Source organism: Drosophila ficusphila, unplaced genomic scaffold (genome assembly GCF_018152265.1).
Source record: "Drosophila ficusphila isolate 14025-0441.05 unplaced genomic scaffold, ASM1815226v1 contig_106, whole genome shotgun sequence".
Classification (NCBI taxonomy): Eukaryota; Metazoa; Arthropoda; class Insecta; order Diptera; family Drosophilidae; genus Drosophila; species Drosophila ficusphila.
Window position 1 is genome coordinate 11218701 of NW_025063993.1, and position 25817 is coordinate 11244517.

The window sequence follows — 25817 nt, forward strand, 5'->3', positions numbered from 1 at the left end:
AGTAGATTTATTTATGTGTAAATTCCCTTCTAAGCACTATGCAACTATCTTTTGTGTGCCACTACTTAGAGCCTAATTAAACGTGATTATTGTATCCTTTGAGGTAATAATGATCAATGCTGGCCCCGCAAGAAAGGCCGATTGGTGAAGCCATCGTAGAATCCATCGCCGCCATTCTGAGCCATTGAAGTTGGGGTTTTGGGGTTGGGTGATCGGTGAAAGGTAAACCGGTTAGCGATCGATGAGCGAATGGTCGATCACATGATTGCCACTCGGTTGCGATGGCGGCGGAGTCATGGAGCCGTGATTTTGGTTGATGGCTCCGTGGTTCTGGTGGCTCTGGTGGTTCTGGGTGCTCTGGTGGTTCTGGTGGTGCTGGAGGTGGTGATGGTGGTGCGCCTGAGCCTGAGCCTGTGCATGCTGAATGCTGGACAATCCGGGCAGCTGCTGCAGCGAAAACGAGCGGAGACCTGCGGAAAAACGTGGACATGAAAACCGATTAAAATTGCAGTTCTCGTTTTTATGGACAAGCGCTAAAATTCACACTGCGCCGCGACGTCGGCGGCAACTATGAAAAAAAAAAAGAACGAAGGGGAGTCGATCGAGTGCGGCATAGATTACCATATGTTGTTACCCCAACTCCCTCGCCCTTGGTAATACGAGATGTGAACCGTCAGCAATTAAATTACCCTGATTGACGCGAACACCCAGGATCATTGCGATCCCCCTTCACAGAGCTGCCCTGTGCCCTTCAAGTGGTTGCACTGAGAAAAATGCACTATCTAACTTTAACAAAATAAGAATAATCAACTGATGAACAGTCCATGAACTTAGGCGAATTAATTTTTCATATGCAATTAGGCAAAATTGGAAATGCTTTCTTTCCGTTCTGTCTAGGTACTTTTAAATATATTAAAATCTCCTATAAACCTATCTGCAATCTAGAACTCGACTAACTGTTTCCCTCAGTGTAGCTTGACTTTCACTTACCGTTTTCCAAGCTGCCGGCACTTGAATAGGAATAGCCAGCGGCCACGAGACTCGCGGTTGGCGCATAATCGCTTTGAAGCGCCGCCGCGGATCCCAGCGGAGAATTGGAGGAGCCCGCCGTCGAAGGGGCCATTCCCAAGGCGGAGTGGGCCAGCGGGGGCGTGGAGGCGGAACCGTTGAGATTTCCCCCGGCGCCAGGCAGGATATGTTCGAGTACTGCGGCAGGGGACCCACGCCCATGCCCACCGAGGAGGAGCCACTGTGGGCGGCGTGGGCGTTCCAGGGATCCCCGAATCCTTGACCGCCAGCCGGAGAGACGCCATTGGCTCCTGCCGAGGAGTAATCATAGCTGGCGAAGGCGGGCGAGGCGTAGAAGTTGGCATTGTCCTGGAGAACAAAAAAATCCCATTAGAAAGAAAAATTTTAAAACAACAAAAAGGAAAGCATTAAAAACAAAACCATTTAATTGATATACTATAAAGATATTTCTCAATTTTAGGAAAATTATTTTAAGAACAAAATTGCTCTTGTATTAAAACGTCGAAATAAAAAATTATGATTTTTCAAATACTTTTTAATATATTTAAAGGTTTTTTATATTTTTTTTTTAACTTACCATTCCCGCATCCCCGTAGCTGCCAGTGTAGTATCCATTGGCATGACCGGCATACGGCTTGACCTTGATCTTGGAGCGATATCCCCTGGGACGTCGCCTCAAGCTGCCCTCGTCCTCGAAGAGATGCGCCGAGTTCTCGTCGATGGTCCAGTAGTTTCCCTTTCCCGGCTTTCCAACTCCCATTCCCTTGGGCAGCTTTTTGAAGCACTCGTTCAGGCTGAGATTGTGACGCACCGAGTTTTTCCAGCCCACATACGGTCCTCGGAAAAATTCATAGCTGCAAAAGAGGTAAATAAAGTCTAATTAGAAGCCAATCAGATTGATGAATATGAACTAAAAATTAATATAACATAATCAATATTAATCATATACTTAATAATTAATAAATTCTCCGAATATCTTTTAATAACAAAATCTTCCCTTGAAATAAAAAATATGAGCTGAGTTTAAAAAACTTAGTTAGTTAATTTCGCTTTGTCCCGAAAGTCGAAAATTGATTATCGAGCGTTTATTTATTTTACTGCGCTCGCGAAACTCAATTAAAAACTTTTTTTGGGACGATCCGAGCTCGTCGTCAGAAAAAAAAACAAACGTTGTCAGCTTAAAAGCCTCTCACGCATGTGATATCCCCCCTTTCCCCGGACTTCCCCATTTAAAGCTCAAGTGGATCCCCGTCACGTCGCCGAAATCGAAATCGAAACCCAAACAATCGGCGAGAAATATGAGCTATCTGAAGGATGCGCATCAGGCAAGTCGAGTTGGCCAAATAAAATCGGATGCAAGTAAATAAACCCAAGCGACACATTTTTTTTGTAGCTCGACATTGATCGCGCGGCTTGATAATAGTATTCCATATCTGTCCGCTGGCAATGCCGGATCGTCGATGTCGCCAATTGGCTCCGTCTGAGATTTATAACGGAAATTGGGAAACGTTAAAGTTTTATAGTAATTTTACGGCCAAGTGATTTAAGAACAATCTACAATAATTTTGAAGAGCTTTTTTCAGTTGTAAAATACATTGTATTGTCGCTTAGTAAGCTGAAACGACACTTTGTAGCTAATGAATAAAATAGATCCTCTGTGTGTATATTAAAGAAAATAAAGTAGGATGGAATATAAGATTCCAACTAGAAAATATTGTTTCTAATTAGAAAACAATCTTGGAAAAAGATTTATTAAAATGTATTTTAATATTAAAACGTAATTTGAAGTATTCATAAACCATACAAAAAATCCTCAGCTTAAATTACAATAGATTTCCGAGTTTTAAGAAACCTTCCCGTATATTACCAAAAATCAATGAAATGTTTTACACCAAACCTGATCCTTTTTAATATTTTTTTTTATTTTATTAATTATTAATTATTTATAATTACCTCTTCTGCAAGTAAGCGTAGATCTCGGAGAGGGTCAGCTTCCCTGTGGGCGATTCCTTGATCGCGTGTCCGATCATATTGATATAGCTGAGGGCTGGCTTCTCGGGCCGTCGGGTGCCCGACTTCTTGGTGGTGTCCGGAGTGTTGGGTGGATCCTGGCTGCCAGAGGATCCTCCACCTCCGTTTCCAGCTGCCTTGTTGCCCTGCTGATTCTGGCTGGGCGGCGAGGAGTCCGATCCGTTGAGCGACTTGGCGGGCGAGGAGCTCGAACTGGAGTAGCTCAGAACGGGCATTCCGTGGGCATTGCTGATCACCTGGCTGGGCGAGGCGGAGATCCTGGGCAGGTAGGCACCCCCCCGGCGAGTGCTGGAGCTGCTGCGTTTGCACCTGCTGCGGCGGCTGCTGCTCCACCTCGTGGCTGGTCAGCAGTTGGTAGTCGTTGGCACTGAGGATCGTGTTGTTCGAACAGTACTTTATGGTGGAGGCATACTGGTGGTTCATCGGCTGCAGTTGCACCTGGAGCGGCTGGGTCTTCGATGTGGAGCTCACGTACTGCAGATCCTGCGGCAGATCCGTCGGAGTCTTGGAGTTCGATTGCGGCGAGGCGGATCCCGCCGAATGGGCCGTCATCAGAACTCCATATGGCGGAATGGGACTCGAGGATGCCGGCGGTGTTCCCATGCTGTGCAGCGCACTCAAACTATAATGCTGGGCGGCCGAAACGGGCGTGGCAGTGGGCGTGACATCCATGTAGTGCTGCAGTTCCATGTAGCCGATATTCGGCTTCTCGTCCACCATCTCCGTGGGTGATTCTGCGCCACCCATTGTCTGGTAATTTCCGCCAGTTAATATATTTCCCGATCTGTAGAGATGACCCGAATGTGGGTGACTGTGCGGGGGGAGGGTGTGTGTGTGGGTGTGGCTGAAGGGCGGATGGGCGCGGGGATCGTGGTAGTAGCCCAGCTGATCCATCGACATGACCGAGCGATCCGACACCTCCTCACTCTTGATCATTTTCACTTTAGTTTTTTATATGGCACTGGTTTTTAGAATATTTTTTAAATATTTTTATATAATTATTTTGGGAGTTTGTTTTTAAAACACGATAGTATTTTCCGGCGGAGTTCTATTTTTCTAAGCGCAGTAGACCGTTCCGCTTGGCTATTCTCACTCAACTGAAGGCAAATCGGTCCTGGAGCGAAGCTAAAACCCCGATCCCAACCGATGCGATCCACTTGAGTTCGGAATTCTTTTTTTAGTACGCCCACGCCTTACGCAAATCGCTCGATTTTCTCTCTCTCTCTTGGTTTTCACGCTTGTATATGTTTGGATTGCTCTCTTTTTCCCGATGCCAATTGGCTAGTTACAGGCTTTTCCGCTCTGAGAAAATGCAAATGATGTGGAATTATCCAGGTCTTTGCCTTGGGGGACTGCGGTTATTGGAGTACTTTTAGATAGGGGACTTTGGTATGCCAGGTATTTGTGAAACTTAAATGGGAATCGAGCGAAAATCGAGCTATTATAGGGTTCAGTTACTGGGGATAAAGATAACAATCTTACAGATACTTAAATACACCTATATATGCTCTATTTACCTTGAAATATTTATACTTAACAATTTAAACCTTTTTTAATTATATTATTTATGTATGAGAAAATTAGTAATATTTTATTATTATCACCTTCTAGATCATTAATCAAGTAATTTAATAAATCTTAAAATCTAGATTTACTAAGAATTTGCGATTACTAACAACGTATTTGCAATAATTCATATTATCCGTATTTACGCATATAAATTTGGCACTCTGAAATACATTTTAGGTAAACACAACCCCTGTGTATAATTGCAATAATCGGTTCAAAGAGTTTTTGAATCCATTCTGCATTTACACCCCCATGACCCCAAACACTGCGATCGGACCCCATTGATTACTGACTCATTATGGTTATTATTTCCGACACGAATTCGGATTGAGTCAAACCATTGGCAACCTTTGTGCACCCATTTCCCCGCCGGGAGGCCTCTTTGCCCCGTTGCCAGTCAACAGTTAATAAATAGTCAAAAGCAGAAGAAGAAAAGATCCTCGAAGATCGAACCCCGCAATTAGCCCGAATGAATTACCATTTAGCTGTGCCAGCGGATTCAGATTCGGTGGAAAAAAGGAAGCTGGCGTTGCTGGAGGCGGCATTCGAATTTCGAAACGAGCTGTTAATTGATTTAGTCGTTGCCTGGCACGGATCCGGACCAGAATCTGGAGTGGGGATCGGATTGGATCGGATCGGACCGGGAGCGGTACTGAGAGTCCGGGCGGAACGCCGCCGGAGAGCAGCACCCCTGAGTGCCGCCATTGCTGTCAGCACTACGCCGCCGACTCGTTGGCAGCAAGACGACCGTGACGGCCACGGAAACATGGGCGTAGAGGGGCACTTTTTAGAAAATAAAATATTTAAATATAATAAATGAAAAACCAATTCATTATCAAAAATCTTTTAACAAACAAGACATTTAAATTTTGAGAGGTTCAAAACATTTTTAAAATATAAATATAGTATAAAAGCCTACAAGACATTCCAAAAATTACAAAGGTAATTTAACTATCGCAGGTTTTAGTATTTTTCATAGTAGGTAAAAAATACCAAAGATAAAAAGTTTACTTTCTTTACGCTTTAAGTCTGTATCATACTTTGATGAACTGTTTTAAAAATATTTAAGTTAATTTGTTTAAGCTATAAATTCAATAAGTATTTAGTAATAATAAGTAATTAATTAAGTAAATAGTAAGATCCTTTAAAAGGAACTAACTATTAAAAGATAATGATCCCCCACAAGACTACTTCCCTGAACGGAGACGATGGCGACGCCGCTGTCTCCTTCGCTCCTTCTCGCTCTGCCCGAGCGGCTTTCCCGCTTTCTCCTTCGCTGTCGCCGGGGCAACGATTCAATTCGGCTCGGTTCCCCAAAAGACGAAACGAGATACACAGGGGCACACACTAAGATACAGATACATTTTGTGGTGCCAGAGAGGTGGGAGGAACACACGGGGGCGGAGTTTTGTTTACATTTCACGAAATTCTATTTGTCGACGGCATCGGGCATTGATTGAGAAAATCGAAGGAGAGAAAATTCCGTTCGACGGGCTTCTTCTTTTATTTTTTGGCTGTCTTGCGGACGCGGCCTGAAAGATATTTTAATTCCATCCGCCACTTTTTCGCTTTTTCCGACCCGTATATCAAGCCACTCGCCATTTTCTGCGAATTTCGCAGAACCCCCATTCGGGTTTTCCGAATTTCAGAATTCCTCCGCCTTTAGTAATTTCCATTGGGTCATTCAGATATTTTTCACTTTTGGCCATTTTTCTTGTGGCTTCTGCGGTTTGGAGGCCATAAATTAATTTTACTTTTGATTATTATTACTTCTTCTTATTCCGTTTTTTCTCTTATTTTTCGTTTTGCCCGCTGTTTTTGTTTTGTTCGCACTCAGGAATTTTTCTGCGAGTGAGGAATAAATTAAGCAGGCCCCACCAATAGCTCACAGACCCTGAAATGGCGGGAAATTAATTAATTGCTCTGTGCGGCGATGGATTCCTAGAAATGGGAAAACCATGTACAATTAGGCCTGGCAGTAATTTACGAAAACCTGTGGCAATCCGTAATGATTTATTGTTTTCGCATAAGCTTTATTAACATCAAGTTATGTGGGAAAGGCCACATTTTATTAGCAAAACAATTTATTAACCTTTTTGATATACCTTTTTGTTTAAAACAATTTTATTTTATTATATAGAAAGTAAGTCTGGAAATTTTATTTTCCAAAATATTCCGCAACGAAAGATTTCCTATAACGTATCTATTTTTCCCATGTCTGTTTTGTATTTTCAAGGACAAATACAACATATAATAAAAATTAGCAGTTTCCCCCAACAAATTGATTTATGGAGCAGGGATTACATTTACTGCCCACAGAATATTTACTGCAAAATTGATCAAAGATAGCCAGACCATATTTTGACAGTTTCCGTTTGAGAAAAATGTTTGGCAAGAAATATCCAATATGGTTTCCCGCCGCCGGATTTATATTTGCATTTCCCGGTACGACATCTTGTCTTTATGGGCGATTATTTATAGCCAGAGTCCGACCGAAATGCACTGGCCACCCAGTGCGTATGCGTCATCTTAACTGGGTCAACAGTTCCGCCAGTGGATTCCAGCCATCTTGCATTTAATCCGCAAAAGTCTATAGACTATCTGGGTTCTATAACCTGGCCAAGTGAGCTCTTCTTGTGGTCATAGCACAGATCCATAAACACAGACAAGGGAATTCCCAAACAAAAGTCGTCATCATTCCACATTGTTGTTCCGATTTCAAGTTCAGATAATCATAATAAAGATAAGTTGGCATAGACGGAAGGCGTGCTTCTTGTTTTGCTTTTAATTTTAATGTTAATGTTATTAAATGGCCGAAAATTGTTTACTATTATGGCTGTTTGTAAACAAAATTATGTATACGACGCGTTGAGCCGGCCGATCTCCGATTCTATCCCTGGCGATCCCATTGATGCCCGTTCGCTGCTCCTGGATGGGCATCTCAGGCATTGTTTAAACTGTAGTTTTAATAAACATTTAACAATTAAACGCTGTACTCTAAACACAACCACCAGCACCTCCAGCACCACCAGCACCACCAACTTGTGTACACAAGAAGAAGCCGCATTCGGATTTGTTTTTGCACACTGACCTACAACAACTGGTGAAAGCAAACAATTGCACCTAAACCGATCCTCGATCGCCTCGATCCACGCCCCCTGGCTTATTAAACAGTCTACCAATAAATAATCAAATAGAACCGTAGAGCCGTAGAGGAGAAATCTGGAAAAAAAGAAGGAAATTTCAAAATATTTACATAGAGTTTTCGACCCGAAAATTATGCCGTCTAGTTAAACTCCGCTGCCCCTCGCCCATCTTCGGTTGGCCAAGACTTTGTTTAAATATTTACATTCGGCTGTGTGCAATTTGTTGCTTAGATCTCACTCTAAACGATTCCGATTCCGATCTGATCTGATCTGATCTGATCCCATTCTATGGCCACCGGACTTTGTTTATCACAGTCTTGATTAGGATCACGTGTTGTGGCCAAAAGCCGAAATGAAATACACAAACATCGCGTTATTTGCTCTTTTTTAACCAGCCACGATCTTAAGTTGTTATTGTTCTTTCCCACGACTGTAATTATGTGTTTGTAAATATTTATGAATTTCCACGTTTTATTTCCCATTAAATGCGAGCATTTCTGGTTAAGTGGATTCGATCTTGTTTGGGCTAATGCGGTTGACAAACTTGAGTGCGATAAACACTGGAAAATTGTTGCTTTAAGTTCAAAAAGGTGAGTTCATCTGGACGGGATTTGCAGGGATGTATAAATAGGAAGCGACTAGAGAAATTAAACAGAAGTTTTGCCTTGCTATAAGTAAACGGAAGCGGAAAGGGTTTTATTAGTTCATGAAAAGCTAGATAAAAGGTAGAGAAAATATTAAGAAAATATTAAGCCATGAACCTTGATATTCTCCTAAGCTGAACTTATTAAAATAATGGCAGCGTAGGTGTTTAAAAAACATTTACTTAAAACAATATAACAAATTTTAAACGATTTTTCCAATAACTTTTCAATGATATTTATGCCTTACATTTTAGCATATAAAATCATAGAAAATTGTATCCCTTACATAACATTGAAAATTCCTTTGTTCTCTTAACTATAATTGTGCTGTACCTGTTCGGCTAATTGCATTTTTGGCTCTCGCCTCCTGTTGTGACCAACGATTGCCACACTTTGGCACTTTAGTTGGCCATAAACACCTTGGCCGCTGTGAAATATGTGGATGTGTGTGTTCGTTCGCGTGTGTTCGCACGAATCCAAGATGGGCGCCTTGCGCAAGATGGCCAAGAATCTGCCGTCGGCTTGTCGGCTTGTCGATGGCATTGCCAAACTATGCAAACCATGGGCAGACGCAGTAAAAGTTCAGAGACGCCTCCAAGAGGCCCACAGCCTCCTCCTCTTTTGGCGCTTTTGCGCCATTCAACTGTCGAAGCTGGCGCAATAAAATCGAACAATTTATAGACTTGCGATCCATTTGGTGCGCAATAATTGCGCCAAATGTACAAAAATTAAGAAAAAAAGAAGAGGGTCAGAAGACTGGAAGAAAGAGCGGGACGGAAACTTGGAGAGCGATCTACAAATTACTTTGAAAAAGACCAAAAAGAATCGCTGGGCACTTCGGATGCCCGAAAAACCAATACGATTCGATTCGATCGCATCCGATTCTCCACTTTGGCCGTTGGCTGTTGTTGTTTAGCTTTTAGTTTAATGGCCGGTACTTAAATGCGTTGACTCACAGCCAAGTGAAGAACAGGAAACTGAGACTGAACATCTGATCGTCGGGATTTACTCGCTTTTCATCGACCGATCGATTCCGCAACGTTGGCAGTAATTAATCTTTCCGTTTAAGCACCCTTGCCAAAATGGCCGATCACACATAACGATCTACGATCTACAGTCTCCAGTCTTTCAGTCTTTTTGGTCTTTCTCCTGCAATCCGCAATCCCAATTTTGTATCTTGTATCTTGTATCGCTTGTATCTCCGCCATTGAATGGCATCTGTTTCGTTTCAATTGACGCTCATTGTCGTCATTGGTCTCCCCGTCTTCTCTTCGGCTCTTCCCCCGTCCAATTCTTCCGTGTCGTTCGCTTTGTTCTTCCAGGGCTTTTGTACACGCGTTTTTTACGGATCCCAGTCTTTGGCCTTCGAGGGCAGCGCACCTGTGGGGCCTAAAAATAATCGAAACCGGGGAAAAACGCTTGCCCAACATTGAAATGTCATGGTTTGTGTTCCACAGCTTGACAGTTGAATGCTGGAACTATTTGCTTAAATGGTTTTAAAGATCCGAAGGTAAAATCAGCCTAACAATTATTTTTTATTTGCAAAAATCACCTGAGTTCAAGGGTTTTCAGTTCGATTTTACCTAGGTTCAAATTTAGGAAATCTGTTTCTTAGAAATTTTCTTTTAAACTCTTTCATTCTCATTTAAATACCTTTATTTTTCTAGAACCTAATTTTAACCTAATTTTGACAATCAATCATCACCGGATCATTAGTTAAAAGGCAAAAGCAATCAGAACCGCAGACCAATATCGTGTTCAAGTGGTTTTCAGCGGATCGGGGAGACCAAAAATAAATATTAGGTCCTTTTTTTTTGGGTTTAATCGACGGCGACATCTTGACGCAGCAGTCGCCTAATTATCCGCACCATAAATCGAAACCATTGAGGCGCTGACGACAAATATTTTGACGTGGCGCCGCCTCGACGATTTCCTTGCTTTTTCAACTCCCTTTCCCGAAACAAAAGTAGGAGGTTACTGTGTGGTCGCCACTTGAGATCGATTTTGGAAGCAGTAGCCACGGGGAACTGGAAACTCGGCTTGTAATTGCAACTGAAACCAAAACCGAACACCACAAGACGCAAAGCAAGCAATTGAGGAGCTGATCGCTAACTCGTCTAATTACTCATGGATTTTCTTTAACACCCAACTCAAAATCCTGCCTTAAGAGTTTCGGCAGGAAGAAATCAATTTAAATCGATCGATAATTTAGTGATTCTATATAAAATTTAAAAGTTAAATTTCGCTACAACCTATATGACCTCTGATTAGATTTATTATTAAAGATAAATCTAAGACACCTTTATCAATCTAATCAAAGCGACTTGAATTTCTCATTTGGACCCTAGTCCTATCAAAATTTTTATAGTAAGACTTTTAAATAAGTCATATTTGGACCACTAAAAATGTTTAGACAGCGAACTATTGCTTTACTGAAATCAAGTTCAGGACGATTTAGTCCACGCTTAATGGCTGATTCGGGGAAAAAAGGCGAGGCAGACAATGAATGTAAGGACGACGATGAGAAAAAAAGAAGCAGAAGACGGATATTTGCGGAAGACGTAGGTTAGGTTTTGTTATATAAGGCCCAGTACATTTTTTTTTTTTTAAGCTGTTTTTCCCACCGGCCCGCGCTGCAAAAATAAGTCCGGCGGAAAAGGTGGAAAAGATGGAAAGGATGACAAATCCAAAGACGAATGTGAATAATAAAAGGGACTCTCTTACTAAAAACAAAGTAAGCGGCGAAGGAAAGTTGTATCGGCTTTGAGACTTCAGATTTTAGTTTTCTACCCGTCAATCTCGGAAACAGTTCGAAAATGTGCCGACTTTTGTTGCAGTGTCGCAGTACTTTGCTGGTTCTCGGCCAACAAACAGCCGTGAAAAGTGAGAAGGGACTTTTCAGCAAGCTCCTGGAAAAGTGTCAGTCCTTTGGTAAACAGGAAAAGAATGTATCCGAGGAAGAGGAATCTAAGAGGTCATAGGTAAGAAATACAAAATTTTAGCCAAGGCTAAATTTCAACTAGAATTCACATTAAGCTGATTTAATTTTTTCAGAACTTTTTTTGTTTTTTTAGATTTTATATTTTATTATATTATATTATTTCAAATACTTTTTCATATTCTTACCAAACCTTAACAGGCAATACCAGAAGTCATCCCCTGCTGTACCAGATCATATAATGGCCAACAAATTACCATATTGTTGCCGGGCGCCCAACATGAATCGGGTCCATTTTACGGGCACATCATAAAACGGAACGTGCTCAGACATTATAAAGCCATAAAGCATCAACTAAAATCTGGCAAAAATAGCTACTGGAAGAACAGGCAATGCCCAGACTTAGGCAAGTGATATAACATCGTTTCCCTGCACCGTTTACGATGCCAGAACCCTGGACTCCAACGAAGACTGAGAGTGAAGAGCGGCGAGATTGACCAGGGAAAAATATTAAAATTTTAAGCGAAAACAATTGTTGAAAAGAAAAGATTGCTTTGGATGAATTGCGAGTGTTATTTTTTGGGGGAAAACTGCAAAATATCAGCTGGCGGGTGCTTAAAAGCTCCCACGTAAGACTAACTAGTTGCAGTTTCTAGATACCAGATGCATGACAAAGATTAACCGAAATCCAGATACCCAGGGAACTTAAAAATTTCAGAGTGGGTGGATACCAATAGATTCATTCTCACCCCGCTTTTTCGGTGCTTTACATTTTTATGGCAATTCAATTGCACTGCCGGCGACTTTTGCTTCCTGCCGCGGACCGATTTTCCCCTTTTCTTCGGGCAGGTTGCAACCGTATGGCCTTTTTTCCTTTGCCCAATGTAAACAAAAAAGATAAAACCCCTTCCATCGTCACACTTGTCGGCAAAAGACGATCCAATAGTTCAAAATACTTTTTTCCCAGCTCGATTCTTTTATTTTTATATTTTTTCTTGCCTTGGGGTGCCATTGATCGAATGGGGATCAGTGTAATATATGTTCGTTGCTCTGCTGTTTTTTGGGGTAATTATTACTTTATCGCAGTGCAAACAAATCGAAGCGTCTAAATTTAGTTGAAGAGATTATTCGCTCTGCCTTTACGATTTTGCGGCCTCATTTTGTTGGCAAATCGCTGGAATTTATGGGGCTAATGGGGTAAGCTGGCAGAGGGGTTTCTTTTATGTTGGTTTGGCAAAGAAAACATGCATTAAACATAAATCAATTTTAAATCGATTCTTTACAGGACAATTTAATAATATCGGAACTTTTGGGAATCACTAGTGGAAAGAAACCGGACAAAAAACTTCCAAACTATTTTGTTTTCGCCTCAAAAATCAGGAACGAACTTAGATCTTCGGAAAACCTAGGAAAACCCTTATTATAGAGCCATTTATGACTTTCTTTATTAACTGCTGTGTAAAATACACCTCTCCGTTTTCTCAATCTTTTTGATTTCCTCCTTGTCAGCATCTTTAAGTCTTTTGAAAAAGTGCCGAAAATCAATCGGTTCATCTGACGATCGACGCGTGGAGAATCCATCAGTGCTCTTTAAATTCTTCGTGTCTGCAGTCTGCAACTTCACTTGACTGCGACTGAAGATTGAAAGCGGAGTGGCAAATGGATGATTATCAAGGGAAATGTGGGGCTTTCCCGCCTGTCTGTTCCACCTTTCAACGGCCTCCAAAAGATTCCGTCTGAAACTAAAACTTCCAGCTTCCCAAATTATCGACGAAATTAATCTTCACAATCTTGAGTTTGCCCAGTGCCATAACACATGTGCCAAACTCTTTGTATAGACACTGAAAAAAATATTAACGCAAAAAATGCAAGCTTTATTTATTATAAGACTAACTATTAATATTTCTTAATAATTTTTTTTTAAATAAGAAAAAAGAAATAAAAATCTTTTAACTCTATTTTCATAAGCGATTTTAGTTTTCGAACTTTTTCTCACTGTACATATGGTGTGTGGGTTAGCTAACGGTAATCTATTTCAAGGCCTTGCCCATCCTTGTAATTGCTCCTTCATACTCTTCTTCTATCTGCTGTTTGGCTTGGGCTCTTGTTGTTTTTGGTTTTTGCTGCCGATTGAAGTTTTGGATGAAATGCCGACGTTCGTCAAATTCGTTGGCATCAGCAAACAGTTTGGGATTCCGACTGTTCGGTGCAGAAGCAACAACAACAATAACAATGCGGGCAGCATGCGCCTGATCTGGCAGCAATGAGAGCGACAGAGATGGAGAAGAGGACCACCCAAAGAGGCCACCTCGCTCCCTCCCTCTCGCACATCCAGGGTAAACCGCAGAAATCCATATTTTCCTAGCCTGCGCTTTTTACGATAAATTACAGAGGAGGTGGAAAAAGAAGCAGAAACGATCATTCATTCATAAGGCAACGGGATCAAGATCCCTATTCCGATCCCCTTTTTTCCCATCCCCCTTCTCCCTTGCACGCCCCTCAACAAATGCCGCACATTTCGTGTAAACATGTGTAAATCATGACCCGTTGATGGCCTCTATTTACAGGGGCGCACGCGACGGGGTTTGGGGGAAACGGGGGCCACATGCGACGTCCTCCAACGGCGGCGAAACTTTTGCACTGCGACCCCATCTTCCTGCCTCGTCTTTGCATCTTTTTGTTTAGATAAATTAGCTGCGGAAAGCCCGCGATCCACAAATTTCTTTTAATAATCACTGATTCGGGAGTACAGGAAAACTTCTCTAAAACTAACTGAAATCTGAAGTTTATTTCATTTTTGAAACTGAAAAGAAATAGTTCCATAAAAAGTTCCTAACTGCTTAAATATAAATACATATTTTAAAAGTTCTGATAGCGTATTATAAAATTTATTTTTAAATCAACGGTATTTTTTAATACTTAGGTAACAAATAGTTTTTTTTATAGAAACAACAAATTTTGAGATTTATTTTACTGCTGATGTTAAAAGTAGATCCTTTTAAAAAAGTTTCACTGTACCATCATCAAATGCAACTGCAAACATTTGGAGTCCAATTCGAAATTGTATTGTCCCAAAAGGCAAATATTATTTATGCCAGGGCCCTGAGAACTTTTTCCCTCGGCTTGCGCGCATATTGCGGGAGAAAGAGAAAGAGAAAGAAAGGCAGACGATCGGCTGCATTTCCGAACAACAACATATTTTCGGTTATGTTTATTTATACTTAAAGCGCTATAACAACAAACAAAGCCAAAAGGCAAAGGGCAAGTTGGGCATAATGAAATTATAATTGTTAATTGACCAAGCGAAACAAAATTATTTGGGTAGTTAAAAGATTTGTTTATAGAAAATACAAAGTAAATAAAATTTAAAAAAAAATTAAAATGTGGTTACTTTTAAATTGACCGCCCAGGAAGTCGTTAAATAAATTAAGTTGGCAGTTCGAATTTACCGTGCAATGATGCCACCGTTTTCAGTAACCCGAGATTCAAACCTTAAACATTGGCCACACACCAATCTAAGTTTTCAACCAGGGCTCTTTTTTAGAATTGAAGCCATTTCACCATCTGGTCAGACTAAATCGATCTTTAAAACGCAAGAAACGGTTACACTGAAACGATCAAAAGTGAATCATTGCGCGTAGCAAAATCGGCGGATAAGCGAAATTAAACAACAAAAGAAATCAAATCGGCTCTGCCGCTGCAGTTAAAACCCAAAAAATAGCGGTGCTTTTGGGTTAATATTAAAAAAAACCCAAAAACAGCGTCTGCAGATCTCCTGTGTGTGCGTGCGTGCCTGTGCGCATGTGTGGTGTGTTCGTGTGAAAGGAAGAGAGGTGGAAACACAAAAAACGAAAAGAGTAGAAAAAAAGTGTACAGCCGACGACGCGCAGACGCATCTCGAAAGCCGCCGAAAATCGCGAGTGAAAAGTGCGGAAATCGCCGGAAAAGCGAAAAAGCACTGTTGCCAAGTTACCGGATCGAAACGCGATAAAGACATAAAGCCAATATGGGTTGTGCCGTGAGTACAGCACGCGATAAAGAGGCCATCGAACGGTCCAAGAACATCGATCGCGCCTTGAGGGCGGAGGGCGAGAGGGCCGCCTCGGAGGTGAAACTGCTGCTGCTGGGTGCGTCTTCCTCAATTTTCACCTTCATGCCTTCTTTTCTGTCCAGTATTCCGGTATTCCCCCTTTGCGAATTTTTTTTTCATGCGAAATTTGCTGAAATTTACTCTGTGACCTCATTTTTTTTTTTGCTTGGGCGGGGTGGGTTTTCGGTTTTGTTCCGTTTTTTGGCGTGGTGAGTTGGTGAAGGATTTTTGCCGGCTTTTCCCTAGGGAAATCCCTAAGCGGGCGGCGCTGAAAACCGAGAAGTATTAACAAACTTTTTAGTTAAAAAAACTCTTACTTACACATTTGTTGACATTGCATTATTCAACTTTAAAACATTCAACTTTTCGGTTGTGTATTTTTCTAAAAACTAAAATTTTTTAAGTAAATGACATTTTGCTTTAAAAGAGATAAGAGACCCCAAAACACTTATTTAACTTGAAGCCTATCTGAAAACATTTTTTTTATATGGTTGGGATCAAGCTAAACAAGTAATTCCGTTTGTGGAGTGTGCATTATGCAATGTCTGTGTCCAATAATTCGTTGGCGATAAGGGAATTGAACGTAAATTGAAACCAAATGTCGGTTCTTGATTCTCAATTCTCGTCTTCTGGCACGCACTTTTCAGATCTTTTGGACTGATCCCAACAAGTGGGGCGCCGCAATGGAAACATGTTTGATATATGTACATACATATGCATGTATGTACGTTTGTTATTGGTGGTGCCAACGATATGTTGGTGGTTCTGATAGTGCAGCGGTTTTTGCTTGGTAGGAAAAACCATTGAAGCAGAGAGGCGCCATCGTATTGCATTTATTGTGACCCGACCTCTGCGGCATATGCAGTGAAATTAAATGCCGCGCCGCGTTGCAACCTTCTGCAATTAAATTTCCACACACCGAATGGATGTGGAATATTCCACTGTCTGCGTGTGTACTTTTCATTTTCATTGCCATTCATTTTCGAAAACAATGCAGGTGAGGTTTTTCTCCAGCTTTTTAGTAGGCAGCATTGCTGATTTACTAATGAACCGATTCACAATGACTAAGGCAACAAGTGGCAAGCGAAAAAGTACAGTGAAGATTCTCTAATTTTAAAATAACATATCTTTTGAATCTGTTTTTCTATCAAATCCAAAATTCCAAACCTTTTAGGTTTTTGGGGGTCAAATCTAAATTTATTCAGCTGGAAATAGGGGTTTTAGACATTAAAGACCCCTAAAAACCGGTTTGAAAAATATCAAAAGAAAGGTGCCGAAATGATCTATAGTTTTCATCCCTGCATTGTTTTTCGATCCCCTATTAACGTATATTTTCCCAGCTGTGTGTGCGGCTGAAGTCCCATGTTGAGCAGTGTAAATGGCTCAGGTTTGGATAAACAAGAAAACACCTTGCACCAGTTGCATTTCAGCGTTTCAGACTAACTTTTTTCCGCTGCCGCTGCACTTGATTTAATTGTTACCATTGTTGTAGTGGGCTGTGTTTGCACTTCGTGTGCCGTATTTTCAGTAATTTCTGGATCATAAAGAAAACCGATCTCTGATCTCTGCTCCGAGTTGTTGGCTGCTACGCCTGCGCTCTCTTTCTCGTTGTTCCAGCACTCTCTTCCATCTTCAAGCTGAGTAATTGGCCGTGTTTTTGTTGCTGCTTTGTTATTTGTTCGCTGACATTTCAAGTGGGGTGAACGATATTAGCGCAAATAAATGGCCCCGCCACCAAATGCAGCTGCTATTGCTACATACACGTAAAAAAAAATTATAGTTTAAATAATAGCATTGACAACTAAGAGTATCTTTTACCATCTCTGTTTGATTTAAAATTAAATAGATATTTTAAAAACTCAGTGGAACACATAAGTGGATAGCGCTTTTTTCAGTGTATTGCGAATGGTGCTCAAATTGGAATCGGAATTGTCAGCCCCCAACGCTGGGCTTATTGTGTAGATTTAATAAAGCTCCTCGGCTGACACTCAATTTATATTACGCTCTGCCCCCCTTTTCCTTTTTTTCCGCACGCCATTCAATTGAAAACTACAACTTTCAGTTGAATTTCTTTTTTTTTTCACCCGTCTACAAGCCCAAACTTTTTTCGTACTCAAGGGAAAAGAATGTGAATGACAATATTGTTTTTTTTTTACGATATTTGCACCGAGAGAACTACAGAGAGCAAGAGATCTTGCATTTGGGGCATGAGTAAGCGGCTCGTATATCTGTATAATATATAAACAAAAAATGTCATGCTTCTGCCGCATTAATAACAAAATCGAAATCCAGACTGTCAACACAGAAACTTAATCTACAATTTTTTTTGTAAGAATTCACATATAAACACACTTGAGCACGCTGAAAGTATCATTTGGCTTATCAAAATTATCGCTATGTGACCTTATACGTCAATTTCGAACAACTCTGTGCTCTATATAAACTGTTAAATAATTAATGGAACCGTAATTTATATAAGAAAGCGATGAAAATTCCATGATAAGAAATAATTGCGTGAAAGTCATTGGGGTTCTGTGTGTAAGGGTTTCCGTTTTAGGGCTTCATTTCATCTGATTTAATTGTTTACTTTTTAGTGGCTCTGCACAATTTCACACTCGTCGCTGATTAACACATTTCCCACTTCGATAAGTGAGTTCAGGCGCCATTTAACTCGATTACTCACTGCGCAAACACTTTCTTACGAGTCTCCTCTCGCTGTCTTAGGCTATTTTGTTTTGTTTTTTAACTCATCAGATGGTTGTATGTGTCTGCGAGGCTTTAGTCACCGTTTCTAATGATGATTCTACTGCCACTCAATAATCACCCAGCCAATTAGTTTGTGCATTTCGTTGCACACGCCGAGGAAAGTTCCCCACCCAGAGGGTAATAAAATAGAAACAGTTCTAATTATTCTAGCTTGTTTTTACACTTATTTTTTGTAAATTTTTGTAGTACAAACAGTGCCCTAAGGTTAAATTCTAGGCTTCAGATAAACCATCTACTCAACTATAGCCCTCTGATAAATAACATAAAATCCTCGATGTAGGTTTTACGCTTGTATTTTGCTTTTTAATCAGTTAATTGCTGAACAAAAGCAACGGGGAAAAGCTCACTTTCTGTCCGCAAAGAATCTCCAACGATTCTCCCTTCGCCGATATCCATTGTTTAATGATGTTAATTATAATACCGTTTGAGCAGGGGCCCGATGGTCATGACGATCGCGATGATAATGAGCTTGTAAGCGCGGCTTTGGGCTTTCTTTGTGCGTACCGCCGTTGTTCTAAACCCGTCTCGCTTTATCCCTATTGTTTGCCTCTCGCTCGCACTTACGGCCTTTCGCCCTTGTTATGGCACAACTAACGGTGCATTGATACATGAATGCCCAGACAGACACACTCTTGCATATTATGTTATTATTAAATTGACCTTTTTTCTGCCGTTTTTGTATGGATTTTTTTGTTCGTTTTTTTTTTATACGGTGGCAAGTTTAAACATCGCCTAATGTCCATATTCGTATTCAGATCTGTCAATTTCGTCATTATGTGGCGACCGTTGTCTGGCCATTATCTCTATGCGTCTCTTTCGCTCCTTCCCGTGATCCACTATAACGACATTTTTTATTGCAAAATTAGTACGCATTGTTAGGATTGGCTGGAATTGAATGTCTACTATATATATATAAATGATTTATTAACGAAAATATAAAACAATGGTAATCGCATGTACATTTGGGATAAGAGGCTTTAAACCTGCTTATGAAAATAAATAATATTCATAATTTATTTACCAAATACGTTAGTTTATGATATGTTTTTATCAAATAAAAATAAATAAAATATATAACGCAAACATATAGATAAACGCTAATACTTAGCTCTGAATTACACAAAAAAATCACTTTCATAGAAATCATTGAATGTTTGAAATATCGGCCTTAGGAAACTGTCCGCCCAAGGGAGCTTTAACGTGGATAATTTATTTACGAAAATTAAAAACAATCATAGTCTCAGTGCAAGTACCAAGCCCTGAAAGGAGAGAAAAGTGAAAGTATAGTCGCAGTTTCAGCTTCGGCAATTACCTAATCATCCGGGGGCTGGGAATGGACCCAACTGCAGCAAAAAGTCGGCTTAATGCGCCATTGTTGCAATACCCCAACATCTCGTATACCGCCTGATAACTTAAATAAATCTTAGACCGGTAGCTCGACGGCAAAACTTTGCCAATTTTTTATTTGCTCATTTCTCCATTATTTCATTTCTGCCTTCATCGAAAAGGGAAACCGGTGAGCACGTAATGTGATTATATTTTTGTATTTTTATCATTCGAAACAGATAATAAACTCGTGTGGTGGTCAGTCAGACAATTGTGTGTTTGTTTATTAACGCTGGCGGGTCAGGTCTCATTTTACAATTGAAAGCTCTCAGCTAATAAAGTTACGAGTATATCGAGTTTATTTTCTCCGCCAGCTCCCCGCTTTTGATAACTTTTGAGAACCGCTGGGTGGTTCAATGAACTTAAGGGCTTGGCTTTTTGATTTATGAGGGAATGAGATACAAGCTAAGGTATAAAGTTATAGGCAAAATAATTGCTTACATCTACTAATGACAGAAAGAATATAAAATTACGTTGTTTATATTTTCGGCTCTTCCCAACTTTTGAAACCGGAAATAATTAATTTGTCTTGACCGTGTAGTAAATCTTATAACAAATTCGATTTTTATCAACATGGCTTAAACACTGCTGACCCATTTTTGGTATAAACTGTGTTTTTGACTCCTTATATATACAGCGTACGAAACTCATTCACTTAAACATGACCAGCACAATTAAGCGTAAACCGGCAGCTTTTTGGCCTTTTGAACCCACAGCCAATTGAGCATCGCGTTCATTCATTCATAAATTCCTCCTTCCGTTCTCCAGTTATTATATACCCCTTTCAATTCCGATTCTCGTTAACACATCGATTCATTCAGTTTGGCGCTATGTATTGGTATTTTAAAAAAGTAGAGGTTACGCCCACTGGTTGAGAAATTAGCATGAGCTCACTTCGCCTTTGCTGAATCAAAGTGTTTGTTGATAAAAAAAAAAAACCTATATTGTGTCATTTTAAATATCATTATATGAAAATTATTTTTAAAGCTTTTCATTGGGAAATTCCCAATGTCCATATATAGCCCATTGACTAATAATGTTCTATAAAATGTTTTATAGGAGCCGGCGAGTCTGGCAAATCGACGATAGTGAAGCAGATGAAGATCATCCACGATGCGGGTTACTCGCAGGAGGAGTGTGAGGAGTACCGTCGCGTGGTCTTCAGCAACACGGTGCAGAGTTTGATGGTGATCATCCGGGCCATGGGTCGTTTAAAGATCGAGTTTGCCGATCCCGGCAAGACGGACATTGCCCGCCAGTTCTTCACACATGCCTCCGCCGCCGATGAGGGAATCCTGCTGCCCGAGATTGTCCTTCTGATGAAGAAACTTTGGGCGGACGGGGGTGTCCAGCAGAGTTATGCCCGCTCCCGCGAATATCAGCTGAATGATTCGGCGGGATACTACCTCAACTCGCTGGATCGCATTGCGCAACCAAATTACATACCCACCCAACAGGATGTGCTGCGAACCCGTGTTAAAACCACTGGAATCATCGAGACGCACTTCTCCTGCAAACAGCTGCACTTCAAGTGAGTTGGAATTGAATTGCTATAACTTGTTTATGTGAAATTAATCGATTATTCCTAAAACAGACTCTTTGATGTGGGCGGCCAGCGATCGGAGCGCAAAAAGTGGATCCATTGCTTCGAGGGCGTTACGGCCATTATCTTCTGCGTAGCACTATCAGGTAAGACTTGTCTACTTAATTACTAACCCAAGATAAAGAGTTTTATGTTTACCATTTATCCATCATACAATATTTTTATATTTGTTTTATAATAGCAGAACTTTAAAAACTACTATAATAAAATTTAACTCCTTAGGTTACGATCTGGTCTTGGCGGAGGACGAAGAGATGAATCGCATGATCGAATCCCTCAAGCTGTTTGACTCCATCTGCAACTCCAAGTGGTTCGTGGAAACCTCCATAATCCTTTTCCTCAACAAGAAGGATCTGTTTGAGGAGAAGATCAAGCGATCTCCCCTGACGATATGCTTCCCAGAGTACACAGGTATGAAATTAAAATAAATTATTTAGTTTTATTTTATTAAATAACCACCATATTTTAAGGTACCAACACTTTCGAGGAGGCGGCCAACTATATTCGCATGAAGTTCGAAAATCTCAACAAGCGAAAAGACCAAAAGGAGATCTATACGCATCTCACCTGCGCCACGGATACGAACAATGTTAAGTTCGTTTTTGATGCCGTCACCGATGTGATCATCAAGAATAATTTAAAACAAATTGGTTTATTCTAAGGGGCGGCTGATCACAAGATCATCATTATTAAGATTGCGTCGTAGTATTAAAGGATAACGCGCATCAACATTTCCATTAAACGCTAAGAATACGATACATTTACGCTCTACATATACGTAATCGTATGCTCCATACATGTTTTAAATGCTTTACATGCTTGACACACGTAATTTTAATAACCGATTTGGTTGCCAGTAGTCGCGGAACAAATAACCAACTGCAATTTAGTTAACCGTGTCCATTAAATTGCACCTGTAAGTTAACTAATTTAAATATTAGCCTAACGAATGTAAAGTACGCAAAGGACAGCCGATGGGTTTTGTATATCCTAACCTATGAACTCCATCGGCTCCCTTTCGAATTTAGTTAAGTTTCGCGGGCTAATGTCATTTCCTTAAAGGGAAACCCCTTGAAATCAGATCGTGCAGAGGGGCCTTTTGGGACTTGCCATTTGCATGACGTTCTATTTTTTGCCAAGAGCTTGACAGCCGTATTTAAGGTGAACCTAGGCCTGGAGTTGTAAGCCCTAAAATGTAACTAGTTAACTTACTAATATGTTTAGTAATAGCATAAATAAAAGACAATTTATAAAAAATACAAGTCATGGTTTTTGCCTTCAGCCAATGATGCCCATCAAAAAAAAAAAACTTAGGGGTGTCACCTTCATATATGTATAAAGGAACACGTAATAAGGGAAAAATATTTATATTTTTGACGTTTTTTGGAAACTGCACTGTTTTGCCTTCTCTCAAAACGTTTTTCATTAATTTGTATTCCTTCCGGAAAAAAGGAAAAATTTTTCTAGCAACTCTGTCTTTTGAAAAACTAAGTTGGCCCTTCCATTTTGTGCTTGAAGCTTACCGGCATTTTGGATTTTTTTTCGATTGTTAAAATTTGTATTCCAGTGAGATATTAATATCTGCTGCAAAAAACTCGTAAAATGATTCGCTCAACATTTGTGTCCAAGTTGAATCGATCCGTAGCGGGATCATTGATTAATAACTGGGGTAAGTTAAGAACACATGGAACATTCCAGAAATTAAACACATTTTCTTCTAATGGTAAAGATTGCACTGTGAAGCTGATGAATGGCAATGCTTTGTATCCTCATGCTGTGATTCGGAATCCAGAACGCTTCTTTTCGGTAGAAGGTGGTAGTGATGACAAATCCAAAACCAATCCGCCTGGATTTGTGGCTCCTGGGTCCTTGGGGAATAATCCGGAGAACACCACACAGAAGGACGTCACTACTTCGGCGGTACAGTCGCCACCCGTTGCCGTAGTCACCTCGGGTGGCAAACTGGGCAGAGCCGATCCCGTGGACCCCATCGCTCGCAGCAAGGCCACCGAAGACTGTTCTTCGAAGGAGGACAACCAGTCCGAGGCCGAGAAGAGAGCAATGGAGGCCAAGGAGGCGGCTGCCAAGCAAATACAGGACATCATGGCCAACATGCCCAGCAAGCAGCAGACGGAGAAGTACTTCTTCCGCGTGGTGGCCTTCATTTATGACCTGTCCTATCTCACCTGCACCTGGCTGGTGCACTTTATCGAGCAGAATATCGTACGGAACGCCAAGGTGCAGCACTACTGGAAGCGATTCCACGAGAAAATGGAAGAGGCTAAGAAGGATTAACTCGCAACGAATCACAAATTTATATTAAACAACTTATGCGAAAGCAAAAATAAAACAATTCGCTGACGTAATCGAAATTACAGCTGACTTATTAGATTAAGCTTGAGGTGTAGCCTTGCAGCAGTTTGGCCAAGAATTTAAGTATCTTGTTGCGAGCGGCCACCAGTTGAGGGGGATCGGTTTTCACCGGCTCGTACATATTGGCGCAGTGAGCAGTACCTAAAAGGGAGAAAAATTGCTGAGTCATTCGGTATATAATAGCAAGCGATTCATACCTTCAATATAGATCGTAGGAAGTGCAGGGTTTGAAGACTTGACCAATCCCAAGGCATGCCAAGGATCAATGGAGCCGTGGACGAACAACACATTTGTGGTCTTTGGGTTGAGGGCTCCATAATTCGCATTGGTACCGGAAACCACCAGATCCAAGAACTTGGCGTCCATGTTCTTAGAGAACACATCCATGCACTGGCGAATGAAGAAGTCCACGCCAAAGCGACCACCAAAAGTGTCTTCCTGATTGTCGGAGGTTTGATAGAAACCGAATTCGTGGCAGGTTTGATAGGTCCACTGCCGCATTCCCTTGGCCGTCTCCGATTCCCAGGACACGTTCTTCATATCCGCCACCATCTTCTCGTATTTGTAGTCTAGGCAGGTGGTGTTCGATTCCTTTAATAGCATATCGTTTACCAAACCCAAACGGGTCACAGGAGGTCCTACAGTTGTGTTGAGCATCACATCGCAGATCTAAACAGATTAAATATGATTACTATAGCTTCAGAGGTAAATATAGATTAAGATATACGTCGTCAATGGTCACGGTTGCATGGGGGCTGTTATCCTTGTTGTATTGAACCACTCCCGCAAAGTTTCCAGCCAGATTCTCAAAGAAATTGGCCATGTCCAAGCCGTTTTCAATGGAATCCTTGATGGGGGTGCAGGTCCTGAAAAAGAAAAACAATTATTATAGTAGTTATATTTTAAGAAATATGCTTGTTTAAAAAAGGATTTAAAACGATTACAGCAATTTTAATCTAGTGCTTTAAGAACGGGTATTTTTAAAGAGATAACCTCTGCAGGGTCGAATCTAATAGTACTCACTTGAATTTTTCATCGAGACTGCGTTGTCCAATCATGTGCTTAAGCAAGATCTCCACCTGGGCAAAGCTGCGGGTCACAGCGTCCACGCATTCGGGTTTGTAGGCAGCCAGCGAAGCCTTGACCACCTCAAAGTACTCCCTAAAGTCCACCTCGGCCAATAGGGGACCGCTAGAACTGATGGACCCGTAGATGAGCGTGGGATATTTCTCCCTAGCCCAGGCAGCAAGCGAACCTGGATAGGAACCACCGAAAGCGATCCATTTCTGACCGTCGGCCAGGTTGAACTTCTTCTTCATGGCGATTACGAAGTTGGCCAAATCCTCCAGAGCCTGTTCGGAGCTTAAGTAGTACAGATTCTCGGTGGACAGATCCTCGGTCGGATGACTTTTGCCGTAGAACCGGTGTTCCAGCTGCAGACAGAGGGCTCCAAAGTTCTCGGCATAGTGGACCCAGGCCCCCTCTCTCATCCACTTGGCAGATGCCTCTCCTTCACCGCCGATCATCAAGAATATAGGAGCGGAACTATCATTCCGGTAGTAATCGGCGTTCACAAAGTATCGCTGCTGCCAAGTGCGCGAATCGCTGGCCTTAAAGTGATCCAATTTCTGTTCGAACCAAAGGTCTTCGGATTCCAGGGTTCTCTGGAGGGTTGCGATCTTGCTGGGCTCGCCCAGGAATCCCTCGTTCAGCCTTCCGCGACGAAATCCAATCGCAGAAATAGGCGCAATAAGTCCCAGGAGCAGAAGACCCAGTCCCAGGGGACGCAGAACGCCCCCAATGAAAAGCATATTTGCCTCCTTTGTTTGCTTGGGTCAAGTGGATGTTCCAGTAATTGTGGTATTTAGTTAAATCGGACGTTCCTCGCAGTTGAACTGTAAATAGCGAATGAAGAGTGGTGTGAGCTATTTATATAGGCACCGATATGTGTAGCGCACTTGCACTCTCCTGATTATTAGGTTCTCGCCAAATTCGCAAAGCCGGCTAAAGCAAAACAAAAACATTGAGGGAGTTCATGCAAAAGAATTATGTAAATTTATTGAAACTCGTTTTTGTTTGTTTATAAACAAACTGACAAAAAACATACAACTATTTCGCATTTCATTACCTTTACTAAGTCTGTTTACCTATTTGATTTTGGTTGAATTTAGTTTTTTCAATAGCTAGAATTAGTTGGACCCAACGTGCGTTTATTATTAGCTAGATTTGGAATCACTGTTGA

At 41.2% G+C, this 25817-nt stretch overlaps 6 protein-coding genes and 1 pseudogene across 7 annotated transcripts; 4 read left to right on the forward strand and 3 right to left on the reverse strand.

Moving 5' to 3' along the window:
* On the reverse strand, positions 1 to 4138 carry LOC108093279 (forkhead box protein biniou). Its single transcript, XM_017193257.2, is given in 7 exon segments — positions 1 to 194; positions 196 to 470; positions 991 to 1185; positions 1188 to 1377; positions 1607 to 1883; positions 2983 to 3338; positions 3340 to 4138. Coding segments are annotated over 7 exon segments (2031 nt in total). The 5' UTR covers positions 3997 to 4138; the 3' UTR covers positions 1 to 113.
* Positions 4139 to 10724: 6586 nt separating this feature from the next.
* Positions 10725 to 11186, forward strand: LOC108093044. The gene is made up of 2 exons (XM_017192952.2): positions 10725 to 10980; positions 11031 to 11186. Exons 1-2 carry the CDS (start codon positions 10825 to 10827, stop codon positions 11184 to 11186), a joined length of 312 nt encoding a protein of 103 aa, XP_017048441.2. The 5' UTR covers positions 10725 to 10824.
* Positions 11187 to 11235: 49 nt separating this feature from the next.
* LOC108093045 lies at positions 11236 to 11920 on the forward strand. The gene is made up of 2 exons (XM_017192953.2): positions 11236 to 11400; positions 11559 to 11920. Exon 1 carries the CDS (start codon positions 11236 to 11238, stop codon positions 11398 to 11400), a length of 165 nt encoding a protein of 54 aa, XP_017048442.1. The 3' UTR covers positions 11559 to 11920.
* Positions 11921 to 14939: 3019 nt separating this feature from the next.
* LOC108093145 (G protein alpha i subunit) lies at positions 14940 to 22461 on the forward strand. Its single transcript, XM_017193089.2, has 5 exons — positions 14940 to 15484; positions 20659 to 21130; positions 21194 to 21288; positions 21425 to 21613; positions 21673 to 22461. The coding sequence occupies exons 1-5, from the start codon at positions 15364 to 15366 to the stop codon at positions 21861 to 21863; spliced, it is 1068 nt and encodes a 355-aa protein (XP_017048578.1). The 5' UTR covers positions 14940 to 15363; the 3' UTR covers positions 21864 to 22461.
* Positions 15493 to 20651, reverse strand: LOC122319743 (annotated as a pseudogene).
* A 220-nt stretch (positions 22462 to 22681) lies between the features above and the next one.
* Positions 22682 to 23574, forward strand: LOC108093146. Its single transcript, XM_017193090.2, has 2 exons — positions 22682 to 22871; positions 22932 to 23574. The coding sequence occupies exons 1-2, from the start codon at positions 22805 to 22807 to the stop codon at positions 23495 to 23497; spliced, it is 633 nt and encodes a 210-aa protein (XP_017048579.1). The 5' UTR covers positions 22682 to 22804; the 3' UTR covers positions 23498 to 23574.
* Positions 23494 to 25575, reverse strand: LOC108093143 (putative serine protease K12H4.7). 2 transcript variants are annotated; one of them, XM_017193088.2, is made up of 5 exons: positions 25534 to 25575; positions 24599 to 25470; positions 24303 to 24441; positions 23773 to 24244; positions 23494 to 23716 (listed from the first exon to the last, which is right to left on the reverse strand). In XM_017193088.2, exons 2-5 carry the CDS (start codon positions 25384 to 25386, stop codon positions 23589 to 23591), a joined length of 1527 nt encoding a protein of 508 aa, XP_017048577.1. In that variant the 5' UTR covers positions 25387 to 25470; positions 25534 to 25575; the 3' UTR covers positions 23494 to 23588. The 2 variants fall into 2 exon arrangements, with proteins under 2 accessions (XP_017048577.1, XP_043063334.1); XM_043207399.1 differs by having other exon boundaries at positions 24599 to 25546.
* Between the last annotated feature and the right edge of the window lie 242 nt (positions 25576 to 25817).